The sequence below is a fragment of the Lucilia cuprina genome, chromosome 4 (assembly GCF_022045245.1).
Source record: "Lucilia cuprina isolate Lc7/37 chromosome 4, ASM2204524v1, whole genome shotgun sequence".
Taxonomy (NCBI): domain Eukaryota; kingdom Metazoa; phylum Arthropoda; class Insecta; order Diptera; family Calliphoridae; genus Lucilia; species Lucilia cuprina.
The window spans coordinates 87,354,741-87,373,767 of record NC_060952.1 but is presented as its reverse complement, the minus strand read 5'-3'; the positions used below and the strand labels follow the sequence as shown (position 1 = coordinate 87,373,767).

At 29.2% G+C, this 19,027-nt stretch overlaps 2 protein-coding genes across 2 annotated transcripts in view; one reads left to right on the top strand and one right to left on the bottom strand.

Moving 5' to 3' along the window:
* Positions 1-3,153, bottom strand: part of LOC111687260 (arrestin domain-containing protein 3) — a 21,155-nt gene extending 18,002 nt beyond the window's left edge. Inside the window, exon 1 of the mRNA XM_046950790.1 lies at positions 2,522-3,153. Within this exon, the coding sequence (XP_046806746.1) occupies positions 2,522-2,636 (115 nt within the window). The 5' untranslated portion in view covers positions 2,637-3,153. The remainder of the gene's footprint in view (positions 1-2,521) is intronic.
* A 3,393-nt stretch (positions 3,154-6,546) lies between these two features.
* On the top strand, positions 6,547-18,438 carry LOC111688997 (arrestin domain-containing protein 17). The gene is made up of 4 exons (XM_023451500.2): positions 6,547-7,106; positions 16,147-16,514; positions 17,248-17,770; positions 17,837-18,438. The coding sequence occupies exons 1-4, from the start codon at positions 6,992-6,994 to the stop codon at positions 18,238-18,240; spliced, it is 1,410 nt and encodes a 469-aa protein (XP_023307268.2). The 5' UTR covers positions 6,547-6,991; the 3' UTR covers positions 18,241-18,438.
* The last annotated feature ends 589 nt before the right edge of the window (positions 18,439-19,027 follow it).

The window sequence follows — 19,027 nt, the reverse complement described above, 5'->3', positions numbered from 1 at the left end:
TTCTAGTTCAGTTCTAGTTCAGTTCTAGTTCAGTTCTAGTTCAGTTCTAGTTCAGTTCTAGTTCTAGTTCAGTTGTAGTTCAGTTCTAGTTCAGTTCTAGTTCAGTTCAAGTCAGCACTAGTTCAGTACTAGTCCAGTTCTAGTTCAGTTCTAGTTCAGTTCTAGTTCAGTTCTAGTTCAGTTCTAGTTCAGTTCTAGTTCAGTTCTAATTCAGCTCTAGTTCAGTTCTAGTTCAGTTCTAGTTTAGTTCTAGTTCTGTTCTAGTTTTGTACTAGATCTGGTTTGGTTCTAATTATGTTCTAGTCATGTTTTAGTTCTGTTTTGCTCTTTTCTAGTTCTGTTCCTATTCTGTTCTAGTTCTGTTTTAGTTCTATTCTAGTTCTGTTCTAGTTCAGTTCTAATTGTTACTTCTATTTCATCATGGATATATATTTGTTTAAAAGAAATAAAATTCTCGATTTTTAACGGTCCCGTCATTTTTGGTATATATTTTAAAGAAGTAAACAAAGCTTTAGCTCAATGTTTATATTACATTTTGCATTTACAAGAAAGAAATCTTAATAAACCATTTCATTATAAACATTTTTGCAGCATGACTGTGAAAAACTATTTATTCGAAACAGTTTAATTTTCTCATTTTCAAATTAATAATTTAATAAATATTTTTAGTTTAAAATGTTTGCACTTTTCAAACGATATTTCCATTATTAACCACTAAGTTAAAACATTCTTGTAATATCTATATAACCACATTTGTATGACCTAATTTTCAAAAGATAAAATAATTATTATTACCACAAAGTAGTTTAATAATTTTAAATTTGAAATAATTTTATTAAATTGCTTATTGTATACAAATTTGTTCAAAATATTTTCAAAAGAAAGTATTTTAATGAATTTTTATTAAGATTTTAGTAGTTTGTAAATGGCCAAGTTTGGACATATTATAATATTAATGCCTTTGTCAGGTACAGCAACTGGTTTTAGGACCACTGAGCCATACTCAATCAAGGCACTTATCTGTCCACAAGGACAGACCCTTCCAGTGTACACTTAATAAGGTAGCCTCGTCGCTACAACAAATACAACAATACAAAAACAACAGGCGATTTGTTATTGTAGAATAATCCCATCTGTCAAAAAAAGCTGTGTGTGTAGAATGAAAAAGCAACAAATAAACACAATAAAAATATGAGTTTTTAGCAATTATTTAAATTTTTAACTATTAATATTAATATATTATATTAATTAAACGTGGAATGTCTGAAAATCATAACTATATCTATTGGGAAGACCAATTTTCCGAATTAAACGTGTTTTTTGTGAAAAGTGATTGGTCGTGTTAAAAATAGTTGAAACTGATTTGGAACGTATGCCGGAGCTAAAGATTTTCTTTTTTTATCAAGAGAGAAGGATAACAAAGACATTTAATCACGATTGACCTAGAAAACTCCTTTAAAACCATAATTTTCTTCACTTTTTAAAATTTTTACCCCTTTTGCGATTTTTTTCTATGTAAACAAACAGGAATTTTGACAGATAAGATTGTAAAAGCTGATGATCAGCTGTGCGGACGAGGCTACCTTATTAAGTGTACACTGGACCCTTCTATTTTCTCTTCCATCTATATATCAACTCTTCACTGTTCTCAGCATTTTCATCTTTTACTCTTTTTTTATCTTCTATTATCTGTACAGGTATCACAAAGGGACCAATAGGGCCCGTCTTCGCAGCCTGAATCACCTAAATGGAATCATTTTATTTTTATTTAGAAATTTCATCGTTTTTAATTTTAAATATACCAGAAAATTCAGTTAAAAATTTGAATTATAGAAAAAGTCGATAGATTTGTAAACAAAGTTTCAAAAAATTGAAAACAGGAAGTTGAAAATAGGAAGATCGATTTTTTATAACTTTTCAAATATAAACAATATACATATTCTTAAATAACCATTTAATTATGCAAAAAGTTCACCCGTAATTTACTAACATTTGCCGTTTATTGGCAACCCTTAAAATTAACTCTCCCACAAAATCATTTACAGCACTACTACCGAAACAACAACAATACTTCCCTATAAGTATAAGAAGAAAAAGAGATTCAAAATAAAAACTAAGAAAAAAACATTTACTTTAAAGATTGGCAAGGTTTTAAAATAAAGGAATTTTTTGTTCTGTTGTAAAAATGAATGAAAAAAAATAAATAAAAACAACACTACACTTACAGGGACATACCAACAATAAACTTACACACACACACAAGAAGAAATAAAAACAAAAATTAAGGAACGGTTTTTCTACACAACAACTGACAAGATGAAACTTTATTCCCTGTCTTTCTTTGTTTTGCAAAATGCCATTAAAACTAAAGTAGAAATAATAAATAAAAAAAATAAACAAACAAACAACTCTGACCGCAAAATTGGAATTAGCTCATGAATGATATATGCATATATGTATGTATGTAAAGATGATGATTCAAACGTTAAATAAAAATTATTTTGTAAATTTTCAAACTTACCACGAATTTTTGTACGTTTGGTTAGATTAAACCAAATCTCACCCTTTATTGTTTGCCCGGCTATATACAATTTGTTGGGATTATCTAAAGTAATACGCAAACGTTCGTTTTCCATTTTCTAGCTGATGTTGCTTATGTTGTTGTTTTTTGTCTTTTTTTTATTAATTTTTAAGAAAATATATATGTATTTATTTAAATATTCACGTTTTACTAGTTTCAAATCAACAATTCTTTTTTTTTCACTTAACAACCAAACAAACAAGTGCTTCTGTATTTCCCTCTCCAAACTTAGCCAACAGAAAAATGCTCTAGATTTTTGACTTTTCACTTATATTATCCAAAAATAAATTAGAATTTTTATTTTTTTTTTGAGATTTTCTTCTTTTTAAGACAATGACCACAATAGAAAAAATATTATTTTGTTGTTGGCTTTGTTAAAGTGGTCATTGTATTTTGAATTTATTTCATATTTCTTACATTATTTAGCTTTTTTAATTAATTTATTTCACAAGTTTCTTTTTTGTTTATTAATGAATAATTTATAAACTTTTTTATTTAATATATTACAACAAAATTTCTTGCCACTAAAAGCCCCAACATAAGTTTTGTCACTGTTTTTGTATGAGATTTTCTTTGCAAATGAATATACAAATCATTCACAATAGTGTACGTATTCTTTATTGGACAAAACAAATTGAGAGAGAGAGTGAAAATAATGCAATAAGAAAATAACAAATGTCAAAGTATTAAGTAAAAAGTGCTACCAGATGTTGGGTTTTTAATAAACTATTTTTCTTATAGAAATAACTATAATTTTTAGAGATTTCGAGTAGGGTTCTATAGTTGAAACGAAAAGTCGACTTTTCGACATTTTGCATTTTATGAAAAGTCGACTTTCGACTTTTTTCATTTAATTAAAAGTAGATTTTTCGACTTTTTTCATTTAATTAAAAGTCGATTTTTCGACTTTTAATATTTTATAAATAGTGGACTTTTCGTCTTTTTTCGAATTTTTGCGATTTTATTCGACTTTTCCGACTTTTCGACTATTTTCGACTTTTTCCGACTACTTTCGACTTTTTAGAAGCCAGAAGCGTAAATTTATAATGTTGTCATTTATATTATTATTATTATTATTATTATTATTATTATTATTACTACTATTATTATTATTTATTATTATTATTAATAAAAAAAATTTATTTATATTTTTTCTATTTGTTGCAATTTTTGAGTTTTTTCGACTTCTTTCTATTTTCGACTTTTTTCGACTATTTTCGACTTTTTCCGCCTATTTTCGAATTTTTCCGATTGTTTTCGACTTTTTCCGACTTTTCGACTTTTTCGACTCTTTCCGACTTTTCGACTTTTTTCATAGACGATAGTCGAGTTATCGACTTTTTTGGAACAAAATAGTCGAATTCGACTTTTCGACTTTTTTCGACAAAAAGTCGATTGTTCGATTATTCGAAAGTCGATTTATAGATTCGAGTCAAATCTTATTTAAAAGGGGATGGTTAAAACTTTATTGATAAAAAGGTTAAGAATTTTTAATTTTTATGTAATTTTTTTACTTTTCTTAAATTTTTTGGCACGTTTTTTTCTATTTCTATTAAGTTACCGCTTTTAACAAAATTATTAAAAATATGTACATCATACGAAAACATATTTTAAACCCAAACTAGTTTTTGTGCTGATTTCAAATTGTGTATAATTAAACTTTTTCTGTCTCTATTATGAATAACTTTTGTTATAACAAAAAAATTTATTTAAATTTTTGCCGGTTAATTGTTAAATTCATTTGTTAAAAAAAGTAAAATATAACAACAAAGACTAATGACAAACTGCGGCCATAAACTGGCTTAAAACAAACTATATTTATTGTTGTTGTTATTATTTTTATGTGCTTAACTTCACACCATTTGAAATTATAGGAAATGTCGTCATTATAATAGAAAACAGAGCTATAAAAGAATGAAATATTTTTATTGTTGATATAGCTATTACTATTAGTGGGGACACACAATTTTGTTTATTTCTGAGTTTGTTAATATCGGAAATAATTTGATTATTACTTGTCCCAAACAAATTGATTTCATTAGAGAAAGGCCGAGCGCTTTTCAAAAATTTAAAAGTCATATGGGAAACAAAAAGTGCTCGCGTTTTAAAAATGCACATGTCGAAGGTACCCACTTTGAGTTCACAAAACGCCGTTCAAGGAACAGTTGTGGGGCAGAGATACAAGCCGATGAAAAATGATCGACGGCGACGGCTAAATTGTCGGCTGAATTTAACTTTTTCTGCAGAAAATGGCCTTATAAGCGTTTATTATATTGAAAAATCAATGTGTAATAGTCTGTTATATAGAAACCTGTCTCTATATATGCCATTCCAATTTTTATCAGCGGCTACCTTTAAGCCGGCTTAGCTCTTGGGCCGAAAGAAGTCGGCGACGGCTTACAAAATATTACCGGCTGATTTGAGCAGTTTCGAGTTTGTATCTCTGTTGAGGGGACATTGTTAAAACACAAAGCCGCTATACACGGTAGGGTTCTATAGTTGAAACGAAAAGACGACTTTTCGACTCTTTGCATTTTATGAAAATAGGGTTCTATTGTTGAAACGAAAAGTCGACTTTTCGACTCTTTGCATTTTATGAAAATTCGACTTTTTGCATTTCATGAAAAGTCGACTTTTCGACCTTTTGCATTTTATGAAAAGTCGACTTTCGACGATATTTCGACTTTTCGACTTTTTTCATTTAATTAAAAGTCGATTTTTCGACTATTAATATTTTATAAATAGTCGACTTTTCGACTTTTTTCGACTTTTTCCGACTATTTTCGACTTTTTCCGACTTTTCGACTTTTTTCGACTTTTTCCGACTATTTTCGACTTTTTCCGACTATTTTCGACTTTTTCCGACTTTTCGACTTTTTCCGACTTTTTCCGACTTTTTCCGACTTTTCGAGTTTTTCCGACTTTTCGACTTTTTCGACTTTTTTTCGACTTTCCGACTTTTTCGACTTTTTTTACAAAGTCGACTTTTCGACTTTTTTCATAGACGATAGTCGAGTTATCGACTTTTTTCGACAAAAAGTCGATTGTTCGATTATTCGAAAGTCGATTTATAGAACCCTATTACACGGTTGTCAGATCTTGCAACATTGTCAGTAAAATGATCAGAAAATGTCTAATAATAGTCTGACAGTTGACAGTATTATTAGACATTTTCTGCACATTTTACTGCCAACGTTGTCAGATCTAACAACCGTGAATACATAGCATTAGAATTGAAACCAAAACTCGAGTTCTTAGCTACAATCATGTCAAATATTATATCCTTTATAAATGACCCACTGTACATTAGTTAGGTTGGTTTAGAAATTCTAAGAACTTATATTAATTCTTAATTAAAAACTAAACACATGCATCTATCAAACTTAATTAGATTAGTTAATGTCGACTAATTAACTTATTGATTGAATTCAGTCTTTATCAACTCTGGCTAGATTGAACAAATGTTTAAGCAAATTACACATGCCGACAAAATGTGAAAAAAATCAAGACGCATAGATCAAAGTATGTATATAGTATTTCCAAAAAATTAGCTAAATACAAATTGGACACACAATACTCCATAACATCAGGTTTTTGAGATCTTGTGTCCTAAAAACCGGAAAAATAGTAAAGATATTTGAGACCATAAAAAGCGAAAATACATCTTCATATATAAAATCCGTTATGTTATCCAATCTGTAGTATCTTTCAAATGTGGTAAAAATTTTCCAATCTTTAGGACACCTAAGGTGTTAGAGAAATTCCAAAGTTAGGTTAGGATTAAGCAATCCTAACCTATATTGGTTAAACATTTGTTGGCCTGTGTTCGTAGTCATGGGTGTGTGTGTGTCTAGTATGTAATACACACAGAAACAAAACAAAAACAACAAATTATGGAAATGTATCTTTGTTGTCTGTTATATGACAAAAGCAGAGAAGCCCACAAAAAGTTTTCTATATCAAGTTCAACAATTTAGTATCACATTGGAGTTTATGGTGTATAGAACAACTTAAACGACAACCAAAAGACACATGGGAGACCAACACGTTTAACCGGACTCCAGAGAAAATGAAGAAATAAACAAATTTTAAAAGAAAGATACGAGACTCCAAGAATTGCGTGCGTGTGTGTGTGTGTGTGAATCGAGTGTTTTATGTTCATGATGATGTTGAAATTATCTACAAAAGTTTTAAAATTACAATAAAAAATATAATTAAAAATAAATAAATAAATAAATAAATAAATAAATAAATAAATGAAAAAAAGTATAAAATATGTGTGTATAAATAAAGTGTCGACGACTTTGATGATGTTTGGAAATTTGTAAAAAAAATCATAAGAAATTATAACGACTTACACAAAAGAAAATTGCATAAAAATAAAGAAGAAAAATCTAATCATCATTCAAGATGGCAAGTAAATGTACCATACAATTTGATAACAATCCATTTGGTATATACTATGCTGGCCAAATTGTCTCCGGTACAGCGGAATTAATAACAACACGTCCCAAAACTATACGCTGTAAGTCACCCACCACTATCAACCTCTCTCTCTCCTACTTCTTTCCTGAAATTCACAAGATTTATTTATACACATTTTATTAAAATATTTGGCGAATAAAATAATGAAGTCTTTGAATGAATGCGTAATTTCTTCCTAAATGTTTGGCTGATGTGTCATTAAACAAACCCTTAACACAATGTGGATTACAATTATGGATCTAGTTTGAATGATTTAAATTATTATAAATGTAGATTTTATATGTATAAGTATTCCGGCATTACGTCAGCGGATATTAAACGCATTATTTGTTTAGGTTTATATTTATTTGCTTCTGTTCTTTTCGTTTTTCTTTTGTTGTCTTTTAACCATAAATAAAAGCCAAATTAAAGTTTGTTGAATATCTTTTATACCCTAAATCACTCTAACCTACAGTATAGTCTAGTCTATAGTCTATTTTATAGTCTAGTCTATAATCTAGTTTATAGTCTAGTCTATAGTCTAGTATATAGTCTAGTCTATAGTCTAGTCTATAGTCTAGTCTTTATTCTACAGTATAGTCTAGTCTATAGTCTATATTCTAGTCTATAGTCTAGTCTATAGTCTAGTCTATAGTCTAGTCTATAGTCTAGTCTATAGTCTAGTCTATAGTCTAGCCTATAGTCTAGTCTATAGTCTAGCCTATAGTCTAGTCTATAGTCTAGCCAATAGTCTAGTCTATAGTCTAGTCTTTAGTCTAGTCTATAGTTTAGTCTATAGTCTAGTCTATAGTCTAGTCTATAGTCTAGTCTATAGTCTAGTCTATAGTCTAGTCTATAGTCTAGTCTATAGTCTAGTCTATAGTCTAGCTTATAGTCTAGTCTATAGTCTAGCCTATAGTCTAGTCTATAGTCTAGTCTATAGTCTAGTCTTTAGTCTAGTCTATAGTTTAGTCTATAGTCTAGTCTATAGTCTAATCTATAGTCTAGTCTATAGTCTAGTCTATAGTCTAGTCTATAGTCTAGTCTATAGTCTAGCCTATAGTCTAGTCTATAGTCTAGCCTATAGTCTAGTCTATAGTCTAGCCTATAGTCTAGTCTAGCCTATAGTCTAGTCTATAGTCTAGTCTATAGTCTAGTCTTTAGTCTAGTCTATAGTCTAGTCTATAGTCTAGTCTATAGTCTAGTCTATAGTCTAGTCTATAGTCTAGTCTATAGTCTAGTCTATAGTCTAGTCTATAGTCTAGTCTATAGTCTAGTCTATAGTCTAGTCTGTAGTCTAGTCTATAGTCTAGTCTATAGTCTAGTCTATAGTCTAGTCTGTAGTCTAGTCTATAGTCTAGTCTATAGTCTAGTCTGTAGTCTAGTCTATAGTCTAGTCTATAGTCTAGTCTATAGTCTAGTCTATAGTCTAGTCTATAGTCTAGTCTGTAGTCTAGTCTGTAGTCTAGTCTATAGTCTAGTCTATAGTCTAGTCTATAGTCTAGTCTATAGTCTAGTCTGTAGTCTAGTCTATAGTCTAGTCTATAGTCTAGTCTGTAGTCTAGTCTATAGTCTAGTCTATAGTCTAGTCTATAGTCTAGTCTAGTCTGTAGCCTAGTCTATAGTCTAGTCTTTATTCTACAGTATAGTCTAGTCTATAGTCTAGTCTATATTCTAGTCTATAGTCTAGTCTATAGTCTAGTCTATAGTCTAGCTTATAGTCTAGTCTATAGTCTAGCCTATAGTCTAGCCTATAGTCTAGTCTATAGTCTAGTCTATAGTCTAGTCTTTATTCTAGTCTATAGTTTAGTCTATAGTCTAGTCTATAGTCTAGTCTATAGTCTAGTCTAGAGTCTAGTCTATAGTCTAGTCTATAGTCTATAGTCTAGTCTATAGTCTAGTCTGTAGTCTAGTCTACAGTCTAGTCTATAGTCTAGTCTATAGTCTAGTCTATAGTCTAGTCTGTAGTCTAGTCTATAGTATAGTCTAAAGTCTAGTCTATAGTCTAGTTTATAGTCTAGTCTAAAGTCTAGCCTATAGTCTAGTCTACAGTCTAGTCTTGTTTATAGTCTTGTCTAGTCTATAGCCAAATCTATAGTCTAGTTAATAGTCCAGTTTATAGTCTAGCCTACAATCTAGTCTGTAGTCTAGTCTATAATGTAGTCTATAGTATAATCTATAACCTAGTCAAGTCTGAAGTCTATAGATTAGTCTGAAGTCTATAGCCTAGTCTAAAGTTAGTATAGTCTATTCAATAATCAACAGTCGGATTTTGTAACCAAAACCTGTAGCACATACATAAAGGCCATTGCACATAGTTGGGTAAATATAGTAACTTTATTCGTCTGCAAAAGTTTTAAATATTTTTAAATAGAAAATAAATACTTTTAATTCTGCATCAGCAGTTTTCTATTACCGCTTGAATTAACATTTCAAAAAAAATGTTAAAACACTCATATAAACCTTTTTAAATCATGCTTTAAACTATATACTCTGTAAAATCACTTCCCTTTATAAAAAATATACCATTCTATAGATCAAATTTTATAATCACAAACTCGTTTTACTGGGCTTGTTTTTTCTAATAATTTACTCTTTTTATGTTTAGTTTCTTTTTGACTACAAAATTATAACTTTACTAAAATAATAACACATTTTTATGATATATTTTCAAGGTCGAATTTTTAAAGCCTAATAGGAAAATAATTAAATAATATAATTGTGTTAGTTAAAAACAATATAATTAATCATTACTTTCCTGGAATTCTTAATAGTTTACAAAAAATATTTCTTTTTTTAAACATGTTCTTCTGAAAATCGTTTTATAATTATTCTTTGAAGTTAATGTTTTTGTACGGTCTTCCAATTGTGGAATTTAATCCAATTTTTATACTTCAGTTGCAAAAAAACTTCAGTTGCAAAAAATAACTTCAACGTTAAGAAATAGTTTATTAGACTTGATGTGAATTAATTTTTAAAATAAAAATTATAAAAAAACATGTAAGAGTTCTATATTCGGCTGCGCCGAATCTTATATACCATTCACCATGGTGTGTTAAAAAAAAGTCGGTATCAAAAACTCTTCTTTCAAATCACTTATTTCGGGCTGAACATACTTAATTTCATGTTTCTAGATTCAATATTATAGAAAATTTAAAAAGTACTTTAAAAAACCAAAAAATATACCAATAAGTTCACGTTTTTCGGTTCTCTCCTAATTCCGACTCTACATACTTAATTTCAAGTTTCTAGGTTCAATATTATAGGAAATTCAAAAAGTACCTTTTGTAGAACGAAAAAGTACTAAGAAATTCCCATCGATTTGTTCTCATCTAATCCGGTCTAAGTTCATTATTATGGAAAACTCAAAAAGTACCTTTTGAAAAACTAAAAAGTACCAAAAAGTTCACGTTTTCCGGTTCTCACATAATTCCGACTCTACATACTTAATTTTATGTTTCTGGGTTCGTTATTATAGAAAACTGAAAAAAGTACCTTTTGAAAAACGAAAAAGTCCCAAAAAATTATATTTTATGTGTTCTCACCTAATTCCGAATCTACATACTTAATTTTATGTTCCTAGGTTCAATATTATAGAATATTCAAAAAGTACATTTTGAAAAACGAAAAAGTACCAAAAAAGATACCTTTTATGGGTTCTCACCTAATTCAGACACCACATACTTAATTTAATATTTCTAAGTTCAATATTATAGAAAATTCAAAAAGTACCTTTTTTTTTAAAAAAAGTACGAAAAAGTTCCTTTTTATGGCTTTTAACTTAAGCTAGGCCTCACATACTTAATTTCATGTTTCTAGCCAATAACAACACACTATTGCTGCTCTCGCACTGCTACTCTTGCTCTGCTGATCTCGCTCTGCCTTGTTTTTATAAACAGAGTACAATAACAAAATTTACCGTATGATTATGTATTTTGTTTTTGTTTTTTGCAACTTCTGTTTGAGCATGCATTTGATGAAATTTTCAGAGGTTGTCTCTGATTTTTGCTCATATCATATAAATAAATAGCGATCTTCCCGAAAGCATGTCTAACAGAATTATTGAAGATTCGGATCTCGCCGATATCTGAGGTCCTCTAAAAACTGATTTCAACAAACAAACAGACAGACAACCAGACGGACAGACAGACTGACGGACATGGCTTAATCGACTCCGCTACCTATAAGTATCCAGAATATATATACTTAATAGGGTCGGAAAATTATATTATAGAAATCAAACGGAATGACACACTTATATGTATATACCCTTCTCACGAAGGTGAAGGGTATAAAAACGTTGTTATTTACTTCTTAAATACTACTACAGTTCATGTCTACGTTCAAAGCGTGAGAAAGACAATCTATTCAAATTGACTTCTATGGTAACAGAGTCAACTGCGGAAAAAATATTAATTTACATTTTACTTACTGAAAATTTTTAATTTTAAAGGCGTTATACAAAAAAAACTTTATCAAAAGTTTATAAAAAAAATTTTCATACAAAATTTGCTTTATAAACCTCTATTACGATAAAATTAAGGATCCAAAAGCATAAATCTTTCTAAAATATTAAATCGTTAATGTAAATATCAAATAGAGTTATCAGGAATAAGTAAAATTAACGCTTTTTGTTTAAAAATAGTGTGAACGTATCATTTATTTATTAAAAATTTAAATTATTGCGAATAAATTACATTTGCAATTTTAATTATTTTGCTATCAAAATATCTAACATTATAATTGTAATAACATTTCATATTTTTTGTTTTTCAAATAGTTGCAATTGTTTTCAGTTAATTTATAATATTAGGAATTTGAAAACGATCACACACACTTCATGTGAAGTAACTTTTATAATAAACTACCCTGAAATTTATATGAATAAGAAGCTCACGATTTTTTAAGATTCTAGCTCTAACAGTATTCAAGATATATGATTTTTTGTATTTGAATAATATGGGATATACCAAGCTCCCTACTTAAAGTCTACCCATTTCTTAGACAATTTTTCACATGGATGTCAAACTTTTTCCTACAATATTTTAGAATTTTAGCTCTAATGAAAGGTGAAAATATTGAGGTCATTCATAAAATGACCCCGTCTCAGAATTATATCTGTTATTACACCACTTTAGTGAGGAGGGTATATTGGGTTTGTGCTGATGTTGTAACATACCAAAATATTCGTCCTATACCCACATAAAAGTATACCAATATGCTTAGAATAGTTTTCTGAGTCGATTAAGCTATGTCGGTCCGTCTGGCTGGCTGGCTTTCCACGTAAACTTTGTGCGCAATTTCAAGATAATTGGATGAAATTTTGCACACATTATTGTTTTGGCCCAAGGACGAAGCCTATTAAAAATGGATAAAATCGGTCCATTATTTCGACTAGCCCCCAGACAACCGTACCATCCGAATAGGGCCTTTGGGCTCATAATTAAGTTAAATGTTATATTATGTCAACAAAAGTCGGCAAAACTTAGTTTTATAGATCTTTTAATGACACTACCGATTTTTGTAATGATCGGGTCTCGTTTGACCCTATTCTCCATACAAATTCCCATCTTGAAGGTCAAAATTCACTTATAAACACCTGAATTCCTCTACCAACATTTAAAAGAATAGGGCCCTATTTTTTCGACCCCATTATGTATATATGTATATTCTGGATCCTTATAGGTAGCAGGGATGATTCAGCTATGACTGTCTGTCCGCCTGTGTGTTTGTTGAAATCAGTTTTTAGAGGACTTCAGATATCTGCGAGATTCGAATCAGCAAAATCGGTCCGTAAATACTGGACTGGAGATTTGAACAAAAATCCGAAACAACCTCTGAAAATTTTATCAAAAATTGAGATCAGAAAAAATACATAATCATACGGTAAATTTTGTTATTGTACGCATATTTATGAAGGCAGTGCGAGAGCAGTAGCGTAAGTGTACCAGAGCAAAAGCAGCGCTATTGTCTTGTTATTGGCTAGAATCATAAAATGAAGTATGTGAATCCTGGCTTAAGTTAGAGGCCATAAAAGGGAATTTTTTGGTGCTTTTTCATTTTTTTAAAAGGTACTGTTTCAATTTTCTATAATATTGTACCTAGAATTAGGTGAGAAACCATAAAAGAGTACTTTTTCATTTTTCAAAGGGTACTTTTTAAGTTTTCTATAATAATCAACCCGAAAAGATCAAACTAAGTATGTACATCCCGGATTAAACGAGAACAAATCAATGGGGGTTTTTCTATAATATTGAACTTAAAATTTTCTTTAATATTGAAGCTAGAAATATGAAATTATGTATGTAGAGTCTGAATTAGTTGAGAACCCATAAAAGGGAACTTTTTGGGTACTTGCGTTTTTTAAAAGTTACTCTTTTCAATTTTCTATAATATTGAATCTAGAAACATGAAATTAAGCATGCTGAGCCCAAAGTTAGTGATGTATAAGAGGACTTTTTGGTACTGACTGATTTTATTTTTAACAAATCATGGTGAAGGGTATATAAGATTCGGCACAGCTGAATATATAACTCTTACTTGTTGAAAGATCTACGATTGTTAATAATATGTATAAATATCGGTAACCTCTTAAATTATATATTAATTAGAACAATTCTAACATTTTGTAACTTGAATTTTTAAAGAATTTTTTTTTTAACTCAATTAAGTTTTGACCTTAAAAAATAAAAAAATTACATAATTTGAAAATGTGTATACAAACACGCAAACATTTCAAAAAAACTAACAATAAATTGTCAAATGTCTATTTATATTTACTACTAAATAAAACTCTAATTAAATGTACTTTTATTTAATGCCGACGGGGGCGATTTTAATTTAATAAAATAATTATTTAATTAAAGATCATAATATAAATAGTATTAAGATCACCCCTATTATGATACAAACAATAATAATACAAAACACACAATTGGGAAGCTATTTATTTTTTCAAGAATCTTTCTATTTATTATTCTTCAACAAATTAAATACTATTCTTAAGTGAAATCATTGGATAAAGACAAGTTTTTATATGCATCTTTATATATACATACAGTGAATCAACTAAGTTTTTTGCCTACACTTTTTTAAGAGAATTTTGTTTTTTGTTCATAAATAAAATTAAAAAAAGGTAAAAAGTAAATTTATGTTTTCCAATTAAAAATAGAGATTGTGTAAAATGGTAAAACCAAGAAAAAAAAATATTAAAATACAAATTTTGGTGAATTTTATTATTTTCCATCATAATTTGCACTTCAATAAAGTATTTTGCATATTGAGAATTCCGGTTAAATTCGTTGGGTTTTTCAAATTATTTTTTAATTACTTTTTTGAATTTATTCTTTTATTGTTAAAAGGACGAGAGTTAAGTATTTTTCAATAGTAATTTGCAAAAATCATATCCTCTTTGTGTGAAAATGTGATGTTATTTGCCTTAAAAATGTTTAAAGGATAATAATGAGACAATTTCGATATAAAAATTAGTTTTGATTTCTAGAAAAATATAAAACAATAAAATATAATTATGAAATGTTTAATCAATAATATTAAAATATATAAAATAGAGTAATAGATGAAATGATCCAAAGAATTATTAGAAAAAACGCACTGAGTGCTCTTTCAAAATCTTTAAGTGCCGAAGGGAGGCGACTTGTATCCAAGGAAAACTATTGGACTCCTAATTTATCTTTTTCGAAATCTATAAACGAACTAGGAGCAACACTATGTTTAAATTTAGACCTCTAAACAGACCTTAGGTTGCTTGGAACCAATGTAAAGTGAACTGTCGTGTAGTACAGGAAAAATACCAAATTTAGATATTTTAAAATAGAGATGGTTATCATACCGTAATGTCAACAAAAGCAATATTTTTCACCTAATATATACACTCAAATATATATATATATATAATATATAATATATATATAATATATATAATAATATATATATATATATAATATATATAAATATATATATATATAATATATATATATATATATAATTATATATATATATATATATATATATATATATATATATATATATATTATATATTATATATATAATATATATATATATAAAACCCAAATCAAGAATAACTATCCAGATCCAAATACGCCTACTGTATCTTATTCATAAAATAAAGAATTTAAAATATGAGGTTGAAAATCAAGATTTAACATTTAATAATTCTATAGTGATATATGGTGATGTCCCCATACTTAGAGTGGCTAGGATGGTACTTAGTGTTGGATTTATTGAATAAGAATCAATATTCTACAATTCTATATAAAATTTACATAGTACTCCCCAAATAGATGGGGTTTTCGTAATGTAGTTTTTGTTTATCAAAAAAAATTACCAAAAACCCAGATTATTTTTGTTATAATATATATATTTATACCTCACTAAAATTTTTTTCTAGGTCTAAATCCATTGATTATCTAATATATCATGTATCCAATTTAAAATTACTTATAATTTTCGAAATTTAATCAAAGAAACGATAGATTTAATGTTAAATCAATTATTGAAAAATTCTTATTGGTATATAGGATAATAAAACGGTTAAGAAATGTCCAAGAAATGTCGTTCCACTACTAAAATATCTAAAAAGTGTTATTCTTATATATAGGAGTAATAAAAATATTAAATTTTATAAAATAATGCAGCAATATTAAAAAATGAAGAAAAAACCTTAAAAAGCAAAATACTTTATTGACCTAGAAAATTAACAATACGTTCACATTCTATCAAAAATCTCGTTAATTAATATCACGATTTTACTTTTTATGGTAGAAAATTAATATATAAAATATTCTTTAAAAAATACAACAAACAAATTGCTTTACTTTGCTATAAATAACTGTTCAGATAAAGTTTTTTCTTAAAATTTATAAAATTTTACCTAGGCAAATTACTTAATTGATTCACTGTATATACATATATATGATTTCAAAAGAAACACAATAGATTTTAAGCGTTTAGAGCAGCTCATACAAATCCAATCAACCACAAATCTTATTTAAACATAAAGAAAAAAAAACATTTAAATAATTTAACTAATTTAAATTTATCTTTCAATATCTCATTATTAGCTATTTTTATAACCATAAGCGGTTTTGCTGAAGTACGCTGGACCGAGAACATAACGAAACAGGATGCTCAGGGTAATCGTGAAAAGGCCATCGAAACCTATTCCGCTTCAGAGTTGTACTATAGTAATGAGAAGTATGTGTATGGACAAAGTGGTGGTGCACAATTAGAATTGCCGGCTGGTAAATATGTATTTCCTTTCCAAGGTACAATACCACCAAATGCTCCAACTTCGTTAAATGGTGCCTGGGGTCAAATACAACATGAGGTCTCGGTAGTTGTGGATCGTGTTATGCGTTATAATAATGTATTTAAACAGGCTTATACGGTGGTTTCGCCTTACGATTTAAATTTAAATCCAAATCATTCGGTAAGTGAAAGTCTCGAATGATATTTTTCATGAGTACCAAGTATAAAAAATTCATGACGACCCCTATCTTTCTGAATATTAAAGAGTTTTCTTTAAATACTTGTTTATAAAGAAGTTAAAAAGTTATAGAAAAGTGTTTTCTCTTAACTCTTGTCTATAGAAAAGTGTCTTCTCTAGTAAGTTATCTACAAAAATGTCATCTCTAGGCACTTGCCTATAGAAAATTGTTTTCTTTATACCCTACACCACTATAGTGGGGAGGGTATTATACGTTTGTGCTGATGTTTGTAACACATACAAATATTGGTCCAATACCCACCTTAAAGTATACCGATCGATTCAGAATCATTTTTTGAGTCGAAGGCATGTCCGTCCGTCTGTCCGGCTGGCTGTCCATGTAAACCTTGTGATTACGGGGCATTAGACACTTGTCTGTAGAAAGTCTTCTCTAGGCACTTGTCTGTAGAAAAGGAATTTGTCAATAAAAAGTTGAATTCTTTGGACGTTTGTTTATAGAAAAGTGTATTCTCGAAACATTTTGCTATAGAAATGTGTGCTCTCTAGGCAATTGATCATAGGAAGTTGACATTTTTCTACAGAAAAGGTGTTTTCTTTAGACACTTGTCTATAGAAAAACAAGTTTCTAAATACGCTTGTCTATAGAAAACCGTCTTCTCTAGATACTTGTCATCCGTAGACATATTTCTAAAAAAAAACTCCTTCAATTTTCCAGAAACCTCTACAAAAAATCGAAGAAAAAACTTTCTGTTGGAGTCTATGTTGCGGCACTAAAGGACCTATGGTTATGAGCGTAAGAGTACCCTTTGGAGCTTATGCCCCTGGGCAAAAAGTACGCTTTAATATAGTATTAGACAATCAATCTGATGTTCATTGCTCTGATGTTAAGGTAAGACTAATGAAGAAGGTTGTCTATACTAGTCGTAGTCCTGAGACGACAACAAAAGAAACGGAAATTAAAGTTGCTGATAATCATTGTGGTGAAGTTGTTAAACTGAATAAAGCCGAATTTAATGAATTTCTACAAATTCCTTCTACCACACCCACATCGCTGGAAAGTTGCAGTATTATAAAAGTTTCATATACTCTGAAATTTATAGCTAAAGTTTCACGTATACATGGTGACTTGGTTATAGAATTTCCTTTTGTAATTGGTACAGTACCATTATATGCTAGTACAGCGGATGAGGGAGCCATAACAACTCAACCTGGTAGTGGACCTATATATAAACCTATACGTAAGTTTGTCTATATATTTAGATGTTTTAAAATTTTTTAATTTTTCGTAATTATTCTTGTTAAAGCTCCTCCCATGTTTGAAGAAGATGTGCGTTCAGAACAATTCGAGAGTAATACCTTTAAACCCAGATATCCAGTATTTTTAAATGACCCTAGTTTGTCTACAAATGGCACAAGTGCTCCAACGGGACCACCACCAGCAGCAGCTGCCAATAATTTATATCCTACCGCTAATATATCAGCTGTTACTCCTACCCCACCTAGAGCAACCGTAACACCATCTGCTCCAGAATTGCAACCTCTAAATCCAGGTCGAGTTATGCCTAGTCCTACTCAACCAATTAATCAACAGAATACCTCTAAAGCAGGACCCAATAATGCACCCACTTTGGAGGTTATGGGTTTCAGTTTACCACCCGATTATGAGCCCACACCAAATGATTCAACTGGAAGTATAGGTTGGAAATAAAATTTGAAATTTATAATTAAAACGAACGATCGGGTATATAACCGAATAATGATTACCATTTTATTGGAAAGGAATATATACTCTATATATGTATATGAATGTACCAATAGTTTGTATGAATTACGATAACTTTTTAAAAAATTTTATACGATATTTCATGTAATAAAGCATTTACAAATAAGTTTATTTTAATTTAGATTTCAAAAATATTTGATTTAAAAAAGTAAATTAATAATGGTTCAATTAAGAAACGGAAACAGAGTTGAACGATGAATGAGAGCGTGAATTACGAATAATTGCACCGTGTGAACTGGATATTAGACTTAACCATCTGGGACTGACGTGGTAGTCTAACAGACACCAAAAAATAACAAAAACAAGTAGGAAAGTGTAGTCGGGCATGGCCTACCATATAATACCCTACACCATGAGTATATTTTTAAATTTTTACTTTTTATAAAGAAAATTTTATGTTGAGTATTATTCAAAAATATTTAAGTAATTTATTGATAAAACAAGTATGAATCTATAGTCGGGCGTAGCCGACCATATGATACCCTACACCAGTCAGTATGTATGTTAAAAATGGGGATTATTAAAAAAAAAATAAAGCATTTGGTCTGTTTTTTAACTTTATTTCGGAATATTTTTACTTAAAGAGGAGTAGGGCAAAATATGGCCCTATCCTTAAAAATGTTGGTAGGGGAAGTTAAGTCTTCTTCAATATTATTTATGTAGAATTTAAGTGTTATTAGCGTTTGTAAGTGAATTTTGACTTTAAATCATT